Source organism: Leptosomus discolor, chromosome 6 (assembly GCF_034619465.1).
Source record: "Leptosomus discolor isolate bLepDis1 chromosome 6, bLepDis1.hap2, whole genome shotgun sequence".
Classification (NCBI taxonomy): Eukaryota; Metazoa; Chordata; class Aves; order Leptosomiformes; family Leptosomidae; genus Leptosomus; species Leptosomus discolor.
Window position 1 is genome coordinate 64,682,121 of NC_141396.1, and position 19,817 is coordinate 64,701,937.

The 19,817-nt window shown below is 41.3% G+C and overlaps 1 protein-coding gene across 1 annotated transcript in view; it reads right to left on the reverse strand.

The window, feature by feature from the left end:
- OBSCN (obscurin, cytoskeletal calmodulin and titin-interacting RhoGEF) overlaps nucleotides 1-19,817 on the reverse strand; it is a 179,267-nt gene that overhangs the window by 23,882 nt on the left and 135,568 nt on the right. Inside the window, exons 90-94 of the mRNA XM_086467362.1 lie at nucleotides 19,668-19,770; nucleotides 18,942-19,071; nucleotides 17,692-17,797; nucleotides 6,436-7,484; nucleotides 1,043-1,236 (exon numbers count right to left, since the gene is read on the reverse strand). Of these exons, the coding sequence (XP_086323488.1) occupies nucleotides 1,043-1,236; nucleotides 6,436-7,484; nucleotides 17,692-17,797; nucleotides 18,942-19,071; nucleotides 19,668-19,770 (1,582 nt within the window). The remainder of the gene's footprint in view (nucleotides 1-1,042; nucleotides 1,237-6,435; nucleotides 7,485-17,691; nucleotides 17,798-18,941; nucleotides 19,072-19,667; nucleotides 19,771-19,817) is intronic.

Here is a 19,817-nt window from a genome sequence, read left to right on the forward strand (position 1 = left end):
TTTTCACAGACTATTTCCTACCAGAAAGCAAAAAAGGTTTTAAACCCCTGTCCTTTTTTAATGCAGTTATTTTGGGTCTGATTCCATGAAACGCTTCTATCCTTGTGAAGTTTTAGACAAGAATTTCTTTTTTTTAAAACAGCATCTGGAGTTTCAGAGCTGAAGTCTATTTGACATTGTCCTTTTGAGTTAACACTGGTGGAGGACAGTTACCCTGGCTTGACACAGAGACAGCTTAGACCAGCTGCTAGGGCAGAAGCAGAAGGAAGAGTGGAAGGGTTGCTGCTTATTAATTATTTTTAAAAAAAAAAAAAACAGTGCGAAGACAAAAGACTTGTTCTCCTGGCAAGACACAGTCACACACACCATTGGCATTAATCACATGGAAACTGCTTAAGGAGTCTGTCAAGGCTCCAGGCCAGTGAAATTCAGGTGAACTTGATGCACTCAACATCCTAGAAAGTCTCCGGCAGTTGACACAGGGGTGTTAAATACATTTCCACCTTGTTTACAGCAAATAATAAAAGAAAAGCAACCTCCCTTACCCACCCCACCAAATAAAAACACAAATTACTTCTGTAAATGTAAAGGAGGGAATCCACCCCTGCTTTTCTTCCAAAAAACCTTAAAGCAAGTCCAGGGTCAAAAGCCCAAAGGTGGAAAAAATCCCCTATCCCTCCATTTTGGGCAGGTGATGAACTAAACTACTTCAGACACGGTTTTCAAACACCTCCTTTTTCCAGGAAGATCTGTCCCAAACTGGTGTCCAACCTAACCCCAACCAACAGCCCTGTGTTTCTTTGAGTCTGCATGTCCTTTCTTAATCTTCAACTGCTCAAAACACAACAAAACAGAAAAATGAGGGGGAAAAAAAATCATTATTGGTGTGTTCAATATTTTTGCCTCTCTTGACTCCCATGGGACATTTTCCAGATTCGTGCCAAACCTACCATGCCCTCCAGCAGTCTGGGTTTGGGTACTGGCTTCATGAACTAGCACAGAGGGCCCGGCTGCTGTTTCTGAGTGGTCTGAAGGAACAGACCCAGGAAGACCAAGGCCACCGGCTCCTCCTCGCATGCCTGGGGGAAGAGTCACCAGCAGCGATGCCGAGTCCACGAGTTTCTTTAGGGCTGTCTTGATCTCCTTATCAGCACGCTGAAGCGAGGCCTGGACAGAAGTCTCCATCTCTGACTGTGGGGAAGTCATTCCTACAGACAAGAAGAACAGCTTTTCTCTCTTCAGGGTAAAAAAAGAAAATAGCAGTACCATCCAACTCATGGAAATATTTGCAATCATATAATTTTCCCTTCCTAGAGCACAAAGCTGATGCAGATATGCTTATTCTAGCAAGAGGGAACGTAGCTAAGACTTAAAATGAGAAGGCTGGCACAACACACTTCGGAAAGACGTATCTCACCAGGTTGAGGACACTGTGCCACACTGAACACACACCTGGCCTCTCCCCAGACAGTGGAACAAAGGATTCATCTTCCGACTCAATCCTACATTGGCTGGTCTGGCAAAAATATCTTTATTAAGATCAGTTAAATGAACCCAGTGATGACTCACTGGTACAAGACCCTACGTGCAAGGAAGATGTTATTCTCACAGGGAAGGAGAAGGAGGTGAGCAGGTACCGGCCTCATCAGTGGCTCTGGAGAAGGACAGGGGAAAGAAGGGAGGCTTCATGAGCCTGTGAGCCTGAGAGGGTGGCAAAAAAAGCTACTCCTTGTTCTGGAGTGATGTATTTGTCCTACTGTACAATATCTAATTTTTTTTCTCAGCTTTGAACTAGATGGTACCTGAGACTTTTAGATTTGTACTGGACTATGCCCTTGCAAGATACTCTAGAAGCAAAGTCACCTGGTCTGTACGGTCATGCACAGCGGTTGTGTTTAGGGATGCATTATACAGAGGAAGACATAACTCCTGCTTCAAGAAACTCACGGTCTTGAACGCAGAGAGAAGACAAAAGCTTTCCACATAGAAAAAGGGATTTTCAAGCACACATCTTCGCAGAATGGCCACCCAGGAAGACAAATACCATGCTCTCAACCCCAGTTAACGCTGGTGGAAGAAGCTAGGCTAGGATGGGATCATAGGACCTCAGGAGCTCATCTTATCGAATCTCCTGCCCAATACACCTTCCATAAATCTTGAAGAGGCACAACAAAGGGACAGATGATATCTAGGGAAATCCTCAAGTGACTATAAATACAGACAAAATACATGTCAGATAAGACAATTCATTGTGTTGATGATGTGATTGCTTGCCAAGCAAGAGTGCAAACTCGAACCATCATGTGGTTCAACATAAAATAAGAGCACTTGCACACAAATGCCTCTGACTTCTTTAAAGTCATTGACACAGCAGCATGTCCTGTAGATGTTTTGACTCTGCTCCTTTCCCACCCTTAAGAAAGTAAATTCCCATGGTAGACATTAGCAGGTAAAGTTGAAGGACACATTTGGATCAGCCCCCTTTGAAGACATCACACTTGATTTTTGTTTCCAATGTCCATAGTGGTTATGAAACATTTCAGTTCTGGGTTTGTTGATGGAAAAAGCAAGTTTTGCTCACGTGATGTCCCAGGCTGCCCATCAGTGTTCATCAGCACTGGGCTGGGTGGTAGATCTCTAAATATTTTCCTAGATAAATATTTTGATTCTCTGGTGTTCCTGTTGTGACTGCTGCCAACTGGTGCTGTCCTACGAGCTGGGCAGCTGCCAACATGTCAACTGTTTGGAAAGGCATGAAACTCTTAGTTTCTCTCAGTGAGAAAATATATTCACAGGCAGATGTATACAGGTTACATATGACCTCAGGTCTCCCCCGTGCTGCTAATACCACCACTTTCCTCCCCGTTTAGGGATGTTACACATTGTGATTCACGCTGCTGAAATGAGGAACTTTAATATTAGCTGAAGCACGTCAAACTAGCGCTGCAGTGAGGACACACCTGAGGTGGTCAGTCTGCTTCCCGGTTCTAAAATCTCAACCGTGAACCCTTCTGCCCCACATCTCCTTCAGCCGATAACCGGGAACACAACTGACACGTATTTTGAAGTTCTAATTCAGCCTCAGAGAAGGATCCAAGAGGAGGAGCATTGTTCGAAATTATTGACTCAGATCTGAGTTGGAACTATCCCTAAAAACAGGTTCTTTCACTTCAACACTTCTGAAACTGTCCATAAAAGAAGGAGCCAGAGCCCAACTGCATTAATGTTCTTGGGTTGCAACCCAGCTCTGGCTGAAGTCAATGGGAGCAGTGGATGAGCTGATGGACTATCAAGTGCCGTGAACAGAGAAGAACACAGAAACCCAGTGAGTTCAGTGACAGCCGATGCCAGATATTTATTGATATAAACTCAGCATCTAACAGCATATCTTGCACTTGATTTTTTTTTTGTGTGTGAGTTTTTTTCTTTTCGTACCTCAAGCAAACTGAAGTTTCCACTTTATTAATACCCATTTACCTGCAGGAATTTTAGTAAAACATTCATTGTATTGAAGTTTTTAATACAGCTGTATGTTTTCATCTACAAGAAATAACCCCCCACACGTCTCATTAGTTACCTACATAGTTTAATCGCTTACAAGCATGATTTTTAACCTCTAGGAAAATATTTTGAAAGTATATGTAATGAACTTTTCATGAACTTTTTTTAAACCTTTCACTTTTTGAACAGAGTCCTGCATAGGATTTTAAGAAGTCTTTTCAATTGAGTCTCTTTTGCTTAAATTTCAAAAGAAAATGTAAACAGGTGTTAATTGCTTTGAGATGATGAATCAAAGTATAGTTGTTTCTTCTAAGACCATCTGAACTGCAACCTTTTATCTTCTTTAGAAAAACCTGAGCACCAACCACCCACTGGAGGAAACCTCCACATTTCTTTACACATCTTTATTATCTTTTGGATTAACACTGTATTTTTGAAGACTATCATAGGGCAAATTCTTTTCTCAGCAGTATCTTTGTAAATCTGAATCAAATCCACTTCCTTCTGTGGAATTTTTCTAGATTGATACTGGAATAACTGAGATCAGAATCAAGCCCAATATAAAAGATATATTTTTAGTTTCGAAAGTATTTCCCTGTTGTATGTCTGTTACTTTCCAACATACAGTGCAATACATGAAAAAAGCACTAATATGTATCCATCCTATTGCTTAATTATAAAACAAACAGTATAAACCAAGGAGCTGTTATAAAAAATGGGAGAGTAACATAAAAGAGGCTTGATTTCTTTCACCACATGTAACCCCTGGAAACACATCCTATATCATGAAGGTAGTACACATGATATTACACATAACATCCTGTTGGGATATTGAAAGTAAAAGGCTGTGAAATCAGTATGTCCATTTTAGCCAGCACATGGTCAAGGTGCAGCCACAGAAGGAAAAAAAACCCAACGTATTCTTTTCTACAAGCACCTTTTGTGAATTCAGTCCCTGCTAGCGGAAATATTGCCCGGAGGACTCCAGAACGAGCTTCACAATATTACCTGGCTGGCAACCACTGAGACATCACACATACATTTCCAAGGCTTCAGAAACCCACTCAATCCTCTCTCTTCATGCTAGTTAGAAATTCAGCTGTGTCTGAGCATTTCTGTTTTCCCTACACCGCCTAAATGAGAACATTTTCTATTGCAACACTTCTACGCAGCTCAGCTGGGACAAGGTTTTGGGACTTTTCACCCCATACCTCTGTCAGATAGAGAGGGCCAGCGCTTGGTCCTACTGAGGTCAATGACAAACTCCATCTGACTTCAACTGGGACCAATATTTGGGCCTATGAGCTCATTTCTTTCCAGGGCTGAGCAACCTGTTGAAGGTCTGTGCAACATCCATTTTTGGTGAGGCCAACGGGAATGGGCGATGCTCAGCACACTGTAGCCCTCCCCTCAATCAGTGCTGTTGCTGCAAAGCTTCAGAGAAACTCAACAGAAGGCAATACCTCTACGAGACAGCTCAACGTACGTGGTTACAGTAATACAATGCAGTTGCAACTGGCAGTGCTTCCGAGCAGCCTAATACATTTTGAACATACGTATTTTTCAACCAGGCATTTATGGTAAAGATCTATTTTCTTTCTTTCTTTCTGTTTTTAAAAAGCTGTCCTTGTGCTCCTGCTACTTTGCTGTAGCTCAGTGGTCAATTCCTCTTAGCACATATAGGTGACGTTATCCGTCAATCTGTTCACAGTAATGTTTCACCACTGGCATGTACAGGAGACCAAATATTCTTCCAGTAATATTTATTGACAAAGACCACATTTGTGGTTCTTTGTATGTGTTAGTGTTCGATTATAGGTGCAGAAGTCATTTTGTGCAGCATATTTCAAAAGATACAGTTTACAAATCCACTACGCTAGAATGCAGAATAATGAAACCTACATCTTTAGACGACTAGGAAGTGGACTTGAAAATACCAGTAATTTAAAAAAAGATGGTCTTTTTTTACTTAAAGCAAGAGAGAACAACAAAATCCTTGCTTCCTCAAGTCAGTGGGACTTCCACCATTGACTTTAGTCAAATTAGGATTTCAACCCTTTGCATCCCTAGTAAATGCAGTATTTTCTGTACGTTTCGTTCTGTGGCAGAGGTTTCAAATAATGTCACCAGACTGTGCGTGTTGAAAGGCTTATGAAGAAATTTTGATAGAGCTAATTGGTGTCAAAAATGTACAGCAGAGTCAAAGCAGCGTGAAGCTTCATGACCTTCAGGCACACACAGTGACAGGAGATCGCTTTAGCTGGCGACAGTCCTCCTATCCTGGGCTGCTGAAGGATGCTGGAAAGCTTAGATACTTTCAGCTTCTTGCCACACCATAACGCACAAATTGGCAGTTGAAATAATTTTTAAGTTCATGGACAAAACCGCACTTATTCATTTATATTTCTGTCATAGGTAGGAGAATCCGGCTTTTCCTAAACCTACCATCACTGCTCCGCTATGGAATGATATATATTCACCTCGATCAAAGCTTTTAAAATTACAAACCGTGCTGACAGACATGTTCCCTTTAAGACTGGAAAAGCTCAACATATCGTCCTTAAATATATTTTCCTCAAAGGTATTCTTTCCTACATGTTACCTTGTAATCTTTGCCACCAATTCCCCTCACCTACAACAATTTTGATTAGCTTTTTCTAAAACTCTGCTTTCTTTTCTGTTGAGAATTATGCTGGCGTCTGCTCAGCTCTGGGAGAGGTCTTCTGTGCTGATGTGCAAGGTAACAGGCTCGCCAACAGTCCCATAGCTGAGGGTTCGTGTGGAAACTTCAGTTTTAAAGCTTGACTGTCCGTTGTCTGCTGAGAGCTGGACTTCGGTGCAGAAAGATGGTTTCACTGTGAAGGAGGGGCCAGGAGAAGCTGCTGCCGCTGCTGCATGCACTCCAGGTGTCACTGACATGCAGGTGTCACTCACATGGAAAGAGATGTTTGAGGGGCCTACAGACTGCACACCAGTTACTCTAGATGCTGACATGAACATGCCTCCAGGAACGTGCTCCTCAAACTGGCTGAAAAATCTTTGCCTGGGCTTGGACACCACAGGTCTCACCAGATTCAGCAGCACTGGCTTCCCGATTGTTGGCTCGTTAATCTCTGTCTGGAGTACAGAGATCTCGCAGGGTTTCTCTGCCGTATGGTTCCGATCTTCACACCCGTAAGTCTCACCTTCTTCAGGAACGTAATCTTCAAGATCCTCCAAAGTTAATACTTTGCCATTGTGGGTTAAGATTTTGCGGTCCCGGGTGCTAATGTCATCTGTCTGTAGTTCCTCTGGTTCATCAACTATAATGACATTATCGTCTTCTGGAAGGACATCTTGGATTATTTCAGGTACCTCCTCTTCAACAGGCCAAGATACATCTAATTCCTCTACTTCTTCCTTAACCTCTGGGCTCGCTAGTGAGAACAGAAGTTCATGCTGGTTTGGAGCAGCTGTCTCAAAGCTGAAGATCAAAGGCTCACCACCGCAGGCAAGCAGCGGGGAAGCGACGCCTGACTCATAGTGAGCACTTGTTTCTTCTGGGAAGCTCTTTCCTTCAGTTCCACAGTCCATAAATGAATTATTTCCTAGTTCTTCGGACCCACATGGGGAGCTTCTGTCTTCATCACTAACTTGAGGTCCTTCCTGCTCAGTCTCATACACCAGGGTCTGAATATTAGCCTCAGGGAGACTGTCATTAGGCAAAGATTTTGACTGTTCCACCAATTTATTGTTGGAATTGTTTGTGTTTGGATCATCTTCTGGGGAGTGCCAAGGTCTTGAGCTGGGAAAAGTGAATGTTAGCACCCCTGAGTCATCTTTTTCTTGTTTTGCGGGGGAAGAGCCTCTTTTCTTTGCAGGTTTTGGTGATTTTTTCACCTTGAATTCAATTATTTCTTCCACTTCAACCCATTTGGGCTTTTTCTCTTCCACTTTGGTCTCTGTGACATCTCTAGCTGCTGCTCCTTGCCTGTCCTCTGGTTCTGTGACAAAAAGTACGGGAACAGCAGACTTTGGTGTTGCCTCCTGCTCGTGTCTGTGGACAGGCTGCCTGATCTTTGAAATGTAAACTGGCTCTGGAGTTGGCTCTGCTCTTGGGGAGCGGGAAGGCGAATGACCTGAAGAAGAACGTGCAGGAGAAACCCTTCCCCTTTGTCTTGGGCTCTTCACCACAGTGGTTATCGTTTCCTCTCTGATGACAGAAAGGGTTGGAATGGAGTTGGCAGGAAGATGAGACTTTTTGGGGAGCCACACTCCATCAGCACATGCCATTGTTGGTCAAGATGCTACATTGGGGTTAGTTTTGTGAGCACTCCAGCTTTTGGTGAAGCATGTAATTTTGGAAGGGGTACACACGCAGCACACAAACCCACATGCCCATCTCCACTTACTTTCTGACCCAGGGAAAACCTCAGTGCCCTTTTCCCCGGGTGGACCCTAACTCTGTTAACCTCCTCGAGTGCACGAGCACATGAGTACGTCCACCCAAGAAATGTTCTTCTGGTTGCTGCTATTCCTTGTGTTGACTGCCTACGATGCTACTGTGGACCTATACAGCAGTTTCACCCAAAGATTTTAAACACTCAAGGAGTTTAACCTTTTCCTGAGTATCCTTGGCTAAAATCCTGGTTTCATTGAACTCAATGGCAAAATGCCTTTTATTACAGTAGGGTCAGCAGCTTCCTTTTCTGTAATAAATGTAACTTATCTCTAATCTGTTTATTAAAGACTCTTTTGAGACCAGAGATCTGCATTTTCACATGCAGAACAATTACATTAGAGGGGCATTAGGAGACCAGGAAAAGAAAGTTAGACCATTCCCCGCACAAGTCATCTATGCCAAAATGTACTTAATTTTTACTCTTTGTAATATCGTTATTGCAGACACAGTCTGTGCTACTACCAGCAATTGACATAGGAGTACCAAACCAATCTGGGATGCATGATTATAATCTCTTGGTATGTTTCTAGTGGCCTTACTTTAGATTTTTTTGACATATCGAAAAAAGTTGGGGATTCTCAGCATCCCTGTATAAATACACAGCTTGTGTCAAAACAATCTTCTGCTCTCATGCCAGGACAAACTTCAACTTTAAATGAGCTACAGAGGTAATTGGAACAAATAACTTTAAAATCTGGGGACAAGAACATATAAACCCAGACTTCAATGCTCTTACTTTATATATTTAACATGCAGTTTTTCCTGCAGATTTTTTCAGTGGCGTATTTTAGATGGAAAAACTTGAAGGTAAAGACAGTGTTGTCTTTGCAAGCACAAGGAAGCTAATGCTCTGCAGTGGAGGCAGCTAGTTCAGTGGAACTGACAGACAAAGCTGATTTTGTTTCTGTGTTGAGATTCTGTCCCTACCTCCAAGCAGTGGGATAAAAAAAGAACTAGCTGAAGGGTAAAGACAATGGCCTGAAGTGGGGAAGAATGGTTATGAATCAAGCCAATAGCTTTTTCACTTCTCTCTTTCTCCTCCAGCCTCTAGTCACAGCCACATACGGCTGAAAGTCACCAGCTCTGCTCTCCAGCCATCTCTGCTCTGGCTCATGCACTGAGACGCAGAGAAGGGTGGAAGGGGTCCTTGTGAAAGGAGAGACTCTCCTGTTGCGTTTGTCTAACCATCATGGAAGACCAGTCCTCTTGGCTATCTTGTAGCCTTTCTCATCTACTGGTCTCATTTTTGGAGACTGATACTGCCTCCTCCTATGGAGAGCAGATTTCTTTCCACCATCAATCTCTCCCTTTGAGGATGCAGTGAAATCCAGGACTGGCTCATCTACAGTGACATTTCTTTTCTTCCAGAGCACCCTCTCTTCTACTGCTCGTTTCCACGGCTTTACTCCTTCCCTCAAGTTTTCTATGGTTTTGCTATGGAGCTTTAAGGTCTATGTAGAGCCTTCGTAATGGCCACGGTGCCTGTCTGAATTACACACAACTCAATCATTTTAGACAAAGATGAGAATGAATCCATGAGTGCTTGCGCTAGACTTTGCTCTACATTGCAAGGTTAAAATGCTTTTTTTGGGTCTGGGATTTGCAGATAGAGCCATTGTTCAATCCCATCTCTAAAGGATCCGTTGGTTTTGGCTAGTAGTTTCAAAGCTGCTTCTGTTCCTCAGCTCACTACATGTTAAGGAGAGCTGGAATGTGCCCTTAGAGAGTTGTTCCCAAACTTTACCCCATTACTATCCCAATTCCAGCTAAGGTCCACTCTAGTGAGTTCATGACCCCATCCACCAGCAAAAGGAGGGGGATTTCTGTTCTTCTGAGATCCCACTCATAAATGTCCCAACCTCCTTTGGGGCTGCAGCCCTTAATTTAGGAACCACTTCTTGAACTGTCCAAAGCAATAATCTATGGAATTTACATGTCAGAAATTTAGAAATCAGCTTAACGATGGTATTTTGTATTGGTTTAATATTATTTAATCAACTAATATTAATGCTGCTGCTTGTGATCTGAAATCATGAAGGGAAAAGGAGTACTATTAGCTGACTGGGGAGAGATGTAAAATAAAGGCATCCCTCCAGGTGATTTACAGGCACAGAGATGTAGGTAGATGAGATTTACTAAGCTTTAGGCATGGTCTGGCTCTGAGTGATTCTTTCCTGCTCATGACTTTCTCGGGATGTTTCTGAATGCAATATCAAAAAATATTTCTCTTTTTATCTGTATCTGAACCTTAGTCATTTTTGATGCTACAGGCAGAAACACCTTCATTTTCTGGTCTTTGGAGGGTAAAAACATCTAGTGCCTGAACTGATGTGCCAGACAGAGGGTCGAAGGCAGAACCCTTCTTGCCTCTCCTGTCTCCTCTCTGCCTATTCAAGGTGGAAACTGCTAGGAGGGGGCACATGTCTTTTCGTAAGCCACTGGCTCCAGATGGGCTAAGTGCATGGATCATAAGAAACAGTCATCATAGAAAATAATAAAGGAGATAAAAGGTAAGCAACTCTTAACTGTATTTCAGTTGTCATTTCACACATCCTCCTCACCACCTAACAAAAGTACATGAAGTCAGCTTTAGCATCACGTCCAAGTCAAGGACTGGTTTTAGCAATAGCACAACTCTCGAGGGAATGCATTGCCCCAAAATATCCATTGTATAGTCACCTGCTACCAGGACATTATTTGAATAGCTTGGAGGTGCTCTGAAGGTCTACCACAGAAGGGCAATGTCCCTCTTCCAGCATATGAAACAATTTTATTATATATTTGTTGATGATACTTGAAAACAAGAAGATTAAGATTTTAATGGCTGATGAGCTTCTGGTCTACATATGACTGAGAAAGTACCGCTTTTTGCTACAATTAATCTTTATATGTTATAGGCACCCAATATAAACCAGGCTCAAAGTATCCAAAAAGACCAAGTCATTATGAGGACAAAATTTCATATAAGAAATATAGAAACAGAAGGGGATAAAAATAGGCATCTTCCTTCTGCTTCAGCGTAAAAGGCTTTCCTGAAAAATTTAAGAAACACAGAAATCACTGTAAGCTATGGGATATTTGTTAAATTTGTACATTTTTTTCAAGTAGCCAGTTCTCAAAGCTGGTTTCTTTTCGACATCGAGAATCAGACTCTACCTTCTTGAACTTCGGTGCAGCTCTGGCACTGTTCAGTGGAGTTTTTTCACATGTAATATCATAAAAAAGCTGACCCAGGCTGTGTCTAACACCAGTGCTGCTATTTTTTGAGAGGGATAGTAAGATTTTTTTTTCAGGTAGTCACTTTGCATAGCGCAGAATACCATGAGGTCTGGTAGGATGGGAATGAACACACTTGCATGGCCAATGAACACAAGCTTGTTATTGGGTCATGCATAGGCAGCAAGGCAAAACACAAGTGTTACCAAAAAAATAAATAATCAGCACTTACATGATGATGGTTTTCTTGGGCACTTTAGTCTCTTGTTCAGTGACTACAAAGAAAACAGTATGAACAGCATGGGGTTAAAGAAAGGCAAAAGCTGAAATGATTAAATTAACTTTGCTCAGTTATTCAAAATAAACTGGAGTGAAAAAAACCAACTGTACCATCCCATCCATGCTTTCTGTGGTTATTTCCAGCATCATCTTTAGTGTTTCTGACCAAGAATGAGAATTCAGAGTGTTCTCTGAATAGTGAATGATTTAGCTTTGAAATTAAATATTTTGTGGAGAACAGTATTGGAAAACCTATTTTTTTCTACCATGAGATTCTGGTGGTTTTGTTTGGCAGGTCAAAGCTAGAAAACAAAGTCCTTTTGTTATTTTATTGGTATTTTTCCTATAATAAGCTAGTGATGGTGTGAGAAACCTGAAAATGCCTTTGTCTAGAAAATCCTGGAGAGCTGAAATTCTTTAAATTGTGATCTCACCTACTAGAAAAAAGATTTTCCCTAAACACTGAACCATTTCCAAGCTTTTGTGGACTAAATGCAAAATCCAAGCTGATAACAATGCAAACGAAAATCATTATCATCAGTACAGAAAATCAGCATCAAAAAAAACCCTGTAGGAAACCCAGGAGAGCCCTGTAATACACCTAATATCTACTCCATCTCTTTTTTTTGCTGTAATTTGCGATTTTTCCCGCCCCTTGTCCCATAACAAACTAGAAGCTGTTGATGCATCTCAAGATCAAATGAAAAGTAATGATTTTGCAAATATGTCTTAAAATTGACATTTTTAGAAATAAGAAAGATACCATTTGAAGAGCTAATAGAGATTTTTGGCAGGTTCCCATTCTATCTGCTGGAATAAAATTAAGGCACTGTTTGAACCAGACTGGTTTGAACACGCTCTGAAGTGCTGAACCTTTTTGAGATCTAGAAAAAAACAACAGCAAGCCCCACTTTTTATTTAATAAACTAGTAAAGTTTCTAAAAAGCCCATAATTTATTCTCAAAGTAATTTGTCCAGCAATTGGTTTGCAGTCTTCCAGCCATCCTATAATAAATAAGCTCTGGTAGTTTTCCATTGGTACAATTGAAAGAGAACTGCAACTTAAAAATAGATCTATAAAATCATAACAGTTCTTGCCCAGGGAATTTATAGTGTCTGTATTATTTGTTAAATAACTTATAATAAGTGCTGATGTTTTCAATAGCATCCCAAAACTGCTCTGGGTGAAAATTAAAAATACAACTACAATATTAGATGGAATAGTTTAACCTAATTTTCCTTCCACTTAGCTTCCAAGGGCTTTCTTCTGCCGCTAGGTAAAACAACAAATCCCAGCATAATGAAGAAGAATTTTGTGCAAATGTCGATGTTAATATCTGACCTACAGCTCTATGTTTTCTTTGCAGAGCCTTGTCTCACTTGCGCATGGGAAAATATGGAATAATTTCCAACAGAGTCAAAGGACTTACAGCAGAATTAGGTGGTTTTAAACAAAATCTGTTTGGAAATTAGAGTTTATAGCTTACTGGGTAAGTAAAGGGCAAAATTCCTTTCAAACGTTTATCTCTGAACGTAATTACAATATAACTGTTTACCCATCCTTAGTTAATACCTTTAAAATAATTCAAAACCTTTTTTCAATGATGGAATGATAAATATACAATGATGGAAGATGAACTGAGTGCTTGAACAATTTACTGCACCCAGGTTAGAAGTTCTCTCTGATTTTTTTTAACCTCTTAAATCAATATTGTGGAATTTTTACATAGCTTTTAGAAAATCTCATCAAATAATATCATCAGATTACTCCATAAGCAGCAAGTTCTGATGTAAATAGAAGTTCATTTGATTTTACACCTAAACATAGATGTTTTATACAGTTATTTTAACAACTGTATTTATATGATAATTAAATATGTACTTAATGAAATCCCCCAATGTCTGTAAAAGCAAGTCTCTTTAATGTTTGTTCTATTAATGTCTGTTCTTGCAGTCCTCCCGACTGGCACCACTGCAACACTTCTGTACGTCAGATGTCAAAGGGATTCAATATTCAAAGGTCAGCAGGCCTGGGATGAGAAAGCTGTAAAGGGCGTATAGTACATGGGTCCTGAGGACTCGCAGTTTCGTGCATGACAGATGAATTTTATATGTGCTGTCCGAGGTGTGACGGAGGATTTAAGCAATTCTATATGAAGGATAGAACCACATGAAAGTAGGATGAGAGAATTTGGGTTTGTTTTTTTTTTTTCTTTCCCCTGAGAGGAAAATATTCTGCATCCGTTTTAGCACCGGATTTATCATTTCAACTCGTTTAATAGCGTTTTAGGAAAACAGCTTTGCAAAGCAGGAGCCCCTGATAAGCAGGTTAAGAGCTGTAAGCATTAGGATCAGCCAGTGCTGCTATAGGACTAGACTCCTCCGGTTAATACGTTAAATCATTGACTTACAAGTGATGAAACATTTAGGATAAGTCAGTTCTTGTTGGTCTGAATGGATGAAAGGTGGTTCATGGCCTTTTATTACAAATTTTAAGGCTGCTTTCTCCACTCACAGAAGCATAAACGTATTTTTCCTGCACAGTACACGCTGCTGGCGTGTAGCACAGGAGCACTGCTCTGCTTTCACCCCTCCTCTGCTACGCTTAGGAGATTAATCTGCAACAGGGGATGCACAAATCTGACGTGAACTGCTATGATGAGCCATTCATGGGCATAACACTGTTCCCTGAGTGAGATGCAATTGTTTTACGCTCTTTCTAAAAAAAAACGGGCTCTATTCCTGCAGTGACGGAGATGGTTGTAAAGGCAGATTGTGCTCTCTGGAATTTGCGCTGAAAACCACGTGGCCAGCCCCAAAATGACACCAACCAATGATGCCAACAGAATAAAAAAAAACAAGATAAATATCCTAAATATCACCCCAACCAGGGAACTTTAAAAAGTTCGGGGGGACAAACTCCTACGCCTCATTTCTACCGTAAAAGGGTAGCACTAGGAGATCTAATGGTCCTCTGTGTTTTAAAACTATCTTCCATTTGAAAGCCTCAGAATATTTAGCTTTTCCCTGCAAGGTGGGTATTAACAAACAAGGCAACTAAACAACTTGCCCATAGCTCTGAAGGAGAACTAAGGCAAGACTGTGTTGAAGAGATTCCCGTTGCCTGGCTTTAACTGTGCTGAGTGTTCTTCGTCATGGTTTTGCTTATATCCACTTGTGTGGCTGACTCCTTCCCCTACTATCAACTGTCTCATTACACGTGCCGGACCTGCACAGCCGTATGAAGATGCAACACCTTTCAAAAACACTGGGCTTTCTTTTTCTTAAAAAATGAACAAGTTAGTGAGCCTGGGATGAATGAATCACAATAGTAGCACGTTAAAAAGGGAGGCCAGAGCACATCAGCCCAGATCTGCCGTGTGCAGGTTAAGCAGCAAGGTGCAAAGCAGACAGTCAACTGGAAGTCAGAGAGAAGGATCTTCTTTCAGTTACACTTATTTTTTTTTTAACTGTCTAAAATTCTTCCAATATCCACAGAAAAAGGATTTTTAAAGCAACTCTCCATTGACTTCAGTGCAGTGACCGGGTGTAGTTGAAGGCAGATCTCAGCGTTTCAGGCGTGCAGCCCAAGCTGTGGCTGCTTACGAGGGGACCCCTTAGTTCAGTGGTTTCCATCCTTTTTGGATTTGGTCCGTCCAATGGATCAGCAAATTCCCATAGTGTGAATTTAAACCTAACGAGAAGTTTGGTTTTGAGACCCATGGTGTTGGACTGTGGACCGTCACTGACTGCAGGTCAGGGCTCATAAACCACTGTACTAATGGTATCCCCAGTTGTGACAGTAGGTTTGGTTCAGTATAACAAACAGTACAGAAAGGCAGGAGGATAAAAACTGAAATAGTTGCAACTAAAGCCCCTTGGGTGCCTCAGGAGACTCTGACAGTAGTCATCTCGCAGAACCAACGATAAATCAGGTAAAACTCAGAGCCACCATGCAGGTGAGCTAGGAAACAGACACAGTATCTGTTTTCTCTTGTAATGGTACCACACAGCAGTAATGTTGTCCTCTTGGTGAAGTTACAAATAATCCCATTTTCACAAATAGAAAGGATTGTAAGGATGGAAAGAGAAAGCCTTCATGAGATCCATCCGTCCTCCAGTTCTTTGCCAGATGAACCTGATTTTTCCATAGGTAGATCAAGGCTGGTTATTGAATCTCAAGAAAGCAACGAATTCCCTCCTTGGTCAACTGCATTATGCCAAATGCATCCCTGATGCGACTCTGCTCAGAACAATCCTCTTGCTCCATGGATGAGCCTGCTCTTTGCTCCATTGGCCTGAAGCAGCTCTCCCTCTGTTCCGCCCTGGAGTTGACTCAGGGATCTATTTCCTTCCCTATTACCTAGTTCAAGCAATTGCACATCACAGACCAAAAACTATTTCAGAACATTTCTGAAGCTTCCAGGCAAACTCCAATTATATTTCTTCAACCAAGCTCATGAAATTTTTTATTTACGACTGCAGGAATAACAGCACATGAGTAATTCGTGGCTGAACATATATATTTGCAACCTCAAGAGCTGAACAACGCTCCTAACACTGTTTTACAACCCTTGTTTGTTTTTATAATGTCTTCTGCCTTGGTACAAGGGAACTTCATCAAGATATGCCACCCTAACAGTGATTTGTTTGTGTTCTTCTACATCCTGCGTACAACTTGTTTTTCTCTCTTTAGGGCATAGCAAGGACAAAGCATTCAAGTACTTCAAGGTGTGTTCCTAACACCATTCTCCCTGTAATGCTTTTGAATGATTTGATGGTACTCTGGGAAAGGACTACAAGGAAAGCAAACATAAAACCAAGAAAATACATAGATCAGGATACTAACTTTAATAGCCTATTGTGTCTGAATCCTCCTGATGTAATAATACAGTATTAGTGTCTACAGAGGACTAGCCCAAAAGCCCATCCAGACCAGGACCCTGTCTCAGACAGGGTCAACAGCAGAGGCCTAAGGAAATGATGGAAATGATTATGAGTGGAGTACTATTTTCCCTGAATATTTTTCCAGACTTCAGTCATTTGCTGCTCAGAAGCTTCTTGAGTCAGAATGCTTATATTTTTGATGGCTCTTAATGAATGTTGATAATAACAGTTATCCCCTGTCAAAAGCACACTTGAACCCCTGCTATTATCACAAGACAATATGAAAACACTGAAGATGAGGAAAGAAGGTTCTACAGCTGTTGACAAACGTCTGGCTTTTGTTGGCCGTGTCTCCACTAACCACATGTGAGTCAGCTCTTTGACACCAAGGTTTGCTGGCATGGAATGCCCTGTGCCTATCCTAGTCCTCTCTCTTACCCTCCAAACCAGTAAGCTATCTTTTATCTGTTATAGATGGCCCCTTGGCTGTATTATCTCTTGAATTGCTTCTGGGAGCTGTTTGAGAGAGTCAGCGCTGGCTGGCCCGTGCTCAGCCAGCCAAGGGCACTTCTAAGATGTACAAAGAACCAGTTTCCTGTGTCAGGAAATGTTCCTTGTGCAGATGTGGCCACTGATCTAAACTCGGTTGTGATGGGTTTATAGCACGTGTGCCTAACACACTGCTTGTGGAAATCCCTTTGATAAGAAGGGGGCTTCAGGCAGTCACATCTTAAAGGTGTTAAGAAAGAAATGCGTTGTTGGATAGGTGAAAAATCAGTTCCTGTCACCCTACAAAATCAGGTGAAACATGCAAAAAAAAAAAAAAGAATAGCTTCTGTGACTATGTGATATGCAATACCTGAACAGTCCTAGATAATGGATGAACTAACATTGCTCAGGATATGCTGCTGTCAGTTCTGCTTTCTCAGTCATTCCAGATGGTCTTCGGCGGTATTTCAGAAACGATCACAATATGCCTGCAGCTTTACTTACTGGCCTCTGTTTTTACTTAGCAGTGCTTAACTCATGGTCTGCCAAGCTGGCACACAGTTTCAAGTATTCGAACAGGAATACAAACATTTTTCTTGCACTAGCGGTGGTGCGACATACCCTTTATTTGCTCCTCCTTTGTCATATAATGCATTTATGAGCGTTATATGATGAAGTTGATTTGCCAGGTTTGGAAATCAACAGATGGTGATGGGTATAGAGCTGAGCTGCAGTATACCCATGCACATCTTGACAGACATACAGATACATGTACACCAACAATCAACATGGATAAGATGGGAAACTTATTCGATCCTCAGTGAGGTGGTTTTAGAGTAATTCACTGACATACTTACAGAGCTGGTCAAGGATCATACCTTCTATGGTAATGGCTTGGTCTCCTCTCCTCTCCTGAGTCAGGGCTGCAGCACTGTGATGGTAAAGTTCTGCTCCACTTTTTGCAGACCCTAATCTGTTCACCAGCTGAAGAGAACCATGCAGTACCGAATGAAACGCAGGATGGTTTTGGTTCATAAAACCTTCCTGTACTATGTTACAAATTCATTGCAATTACATGACAACAGAAGGGGATGAAGATGTGACCCCAAACCAAAGCTAGAGTTTGAATGAACACATTGCTGCTCCGTGGAGTTCATGATAACGCTTTACCACGAATGACTCGCACGGGCAATTTACGGCACATCAGCCAACTACTTATCTGCAGTTTGCTCTGCAGCCTGTGACTTGGTCCGGAGGTAACTCAGTCTCTACCAACAGGCACAGATTCCTGCTGTATGCCATTTAGGTGGTAATTAAAGGGTTTTGTTTGTTTGTTTGTTTGTCATCCTTTAATCTACCAAGTCTTACTCAGCCAAGGGAATACTGGACCTTGGGATCTTAGCTAATGGCAAGTGCAAGGTAGCGTGATTTTGCTAAAATTCTGGTAGAAGTCTTTAAAATATATCAAACTGCCTAAAAAATTCGGTGGAATAGCTGTGAAGTTGCTGTGAGCTGAGCTGTTTACCATGAGTGGGCTGATCCATGCTAATTTCCTAAATCAAGGTCAACTGTTTTTATTGCTGAGCCCTGAGAATTTATTACTATTTTATTACAATGAATACATAGACTATGACTAATTTTTAGAATATATTTTACATCACATTTATTTTAATTTTTTAGATACTTCCATGTACACTTGCTAAATAAACAGGAACTTCAGTGGTTTAGACTTCCATTTAGATTTAATTTCTTTCTTTTGGCTTTGAATGGTTTCTTTGTAGCAGCATGAATCTATTTGAATTTAGATGGTTCAGAAACAAAATGGCATGTCAGAATGGTCCTAAACTTTCTAAGAAGTACCTCTAGAGATACGGATCTGAACTTAAGCTACAGAACAAGCTCACTCAATTATTATTTGAACCATCAAACTCTCAGATCAGAATATTCTGAAGCTTGTTGGTGTTCATAATCCAGATCTAGTTCAGGAGACCCTGACTTTGTATAAACTCTTTTTATACAGCAGGTGGCAACAATTACTCAGCCACTAATCTCATGCATCAGCGCTCTCCCAGTAAAATGAATTCTCCTACCTATGTCATGTGAGATCTTTAAATCTCTCTGAACTTACCTCACATTCATAGTGTCCCATATCTTCATTGGAAAGGTTCTTGACCACCAGCACTATTATGCCACTCCGTGGTTCACTGAAAGTCTGATATTTACTTGTGTCCTTCAACAGTACACCGTCTTTGTACCATCTGCATGAGAAGGCACTGAGTATAAGGCAGGGAAAAATATGCAGAGTCAAGAAGTTCCCAGCTCACTGATCCATCTGTCAGACCAGCGGGCAAACAGGGCAAACAACTCAAGAGTTAATCATTAGGCAAACGTCTGGATCCTAGAAGATAGGTCTACAGGTAGGTAGATCACACATGGATACTAAACTGCACAGGTTTATGAGATTCTTCTCAAGAAATCTCGTCAGTCAATACATGGAAAAGGTCTTCAAATAATGAGAAGATACGCTAAGATTTTTGTCTGAATAACCCAGACTGGTTGCTGATAAAATCAGGCAGGGAGGATAAAGAAATGATAAAATGTTGTCAGGGCATTAGGTCTGATACAGACCTGTGTCAGGGATTACCTGTAGGTATTTCTTTTCAGATGTTACCTAGAATAAATTGCTGAGAATTTCAGGCATGTTGGGATTGGGAAAAGCTAGCAATAGGATTGGGTTAAGGTGGAAGACACAGAGAAGAAAGGGTCATCGCCTTGAAAAGAAAGGGCAGGAGACTCCTCTGACCATGCAAAATGGGAAAACAGGAATTATTGCAGTGTGACTTGAAGAACTGACCTGATTTGAGGCCTAGGTGCTCCTTCGATAGTACAGGTAAACTGAGCATCTTCACCTTCAACAAGGTAAGCATTTCTAACCTTGTTCACAAACCGTGGTGGCACTGCAAAACAAGGATAAATGTAGCTGGTAGCTGGAAATACGACCAGA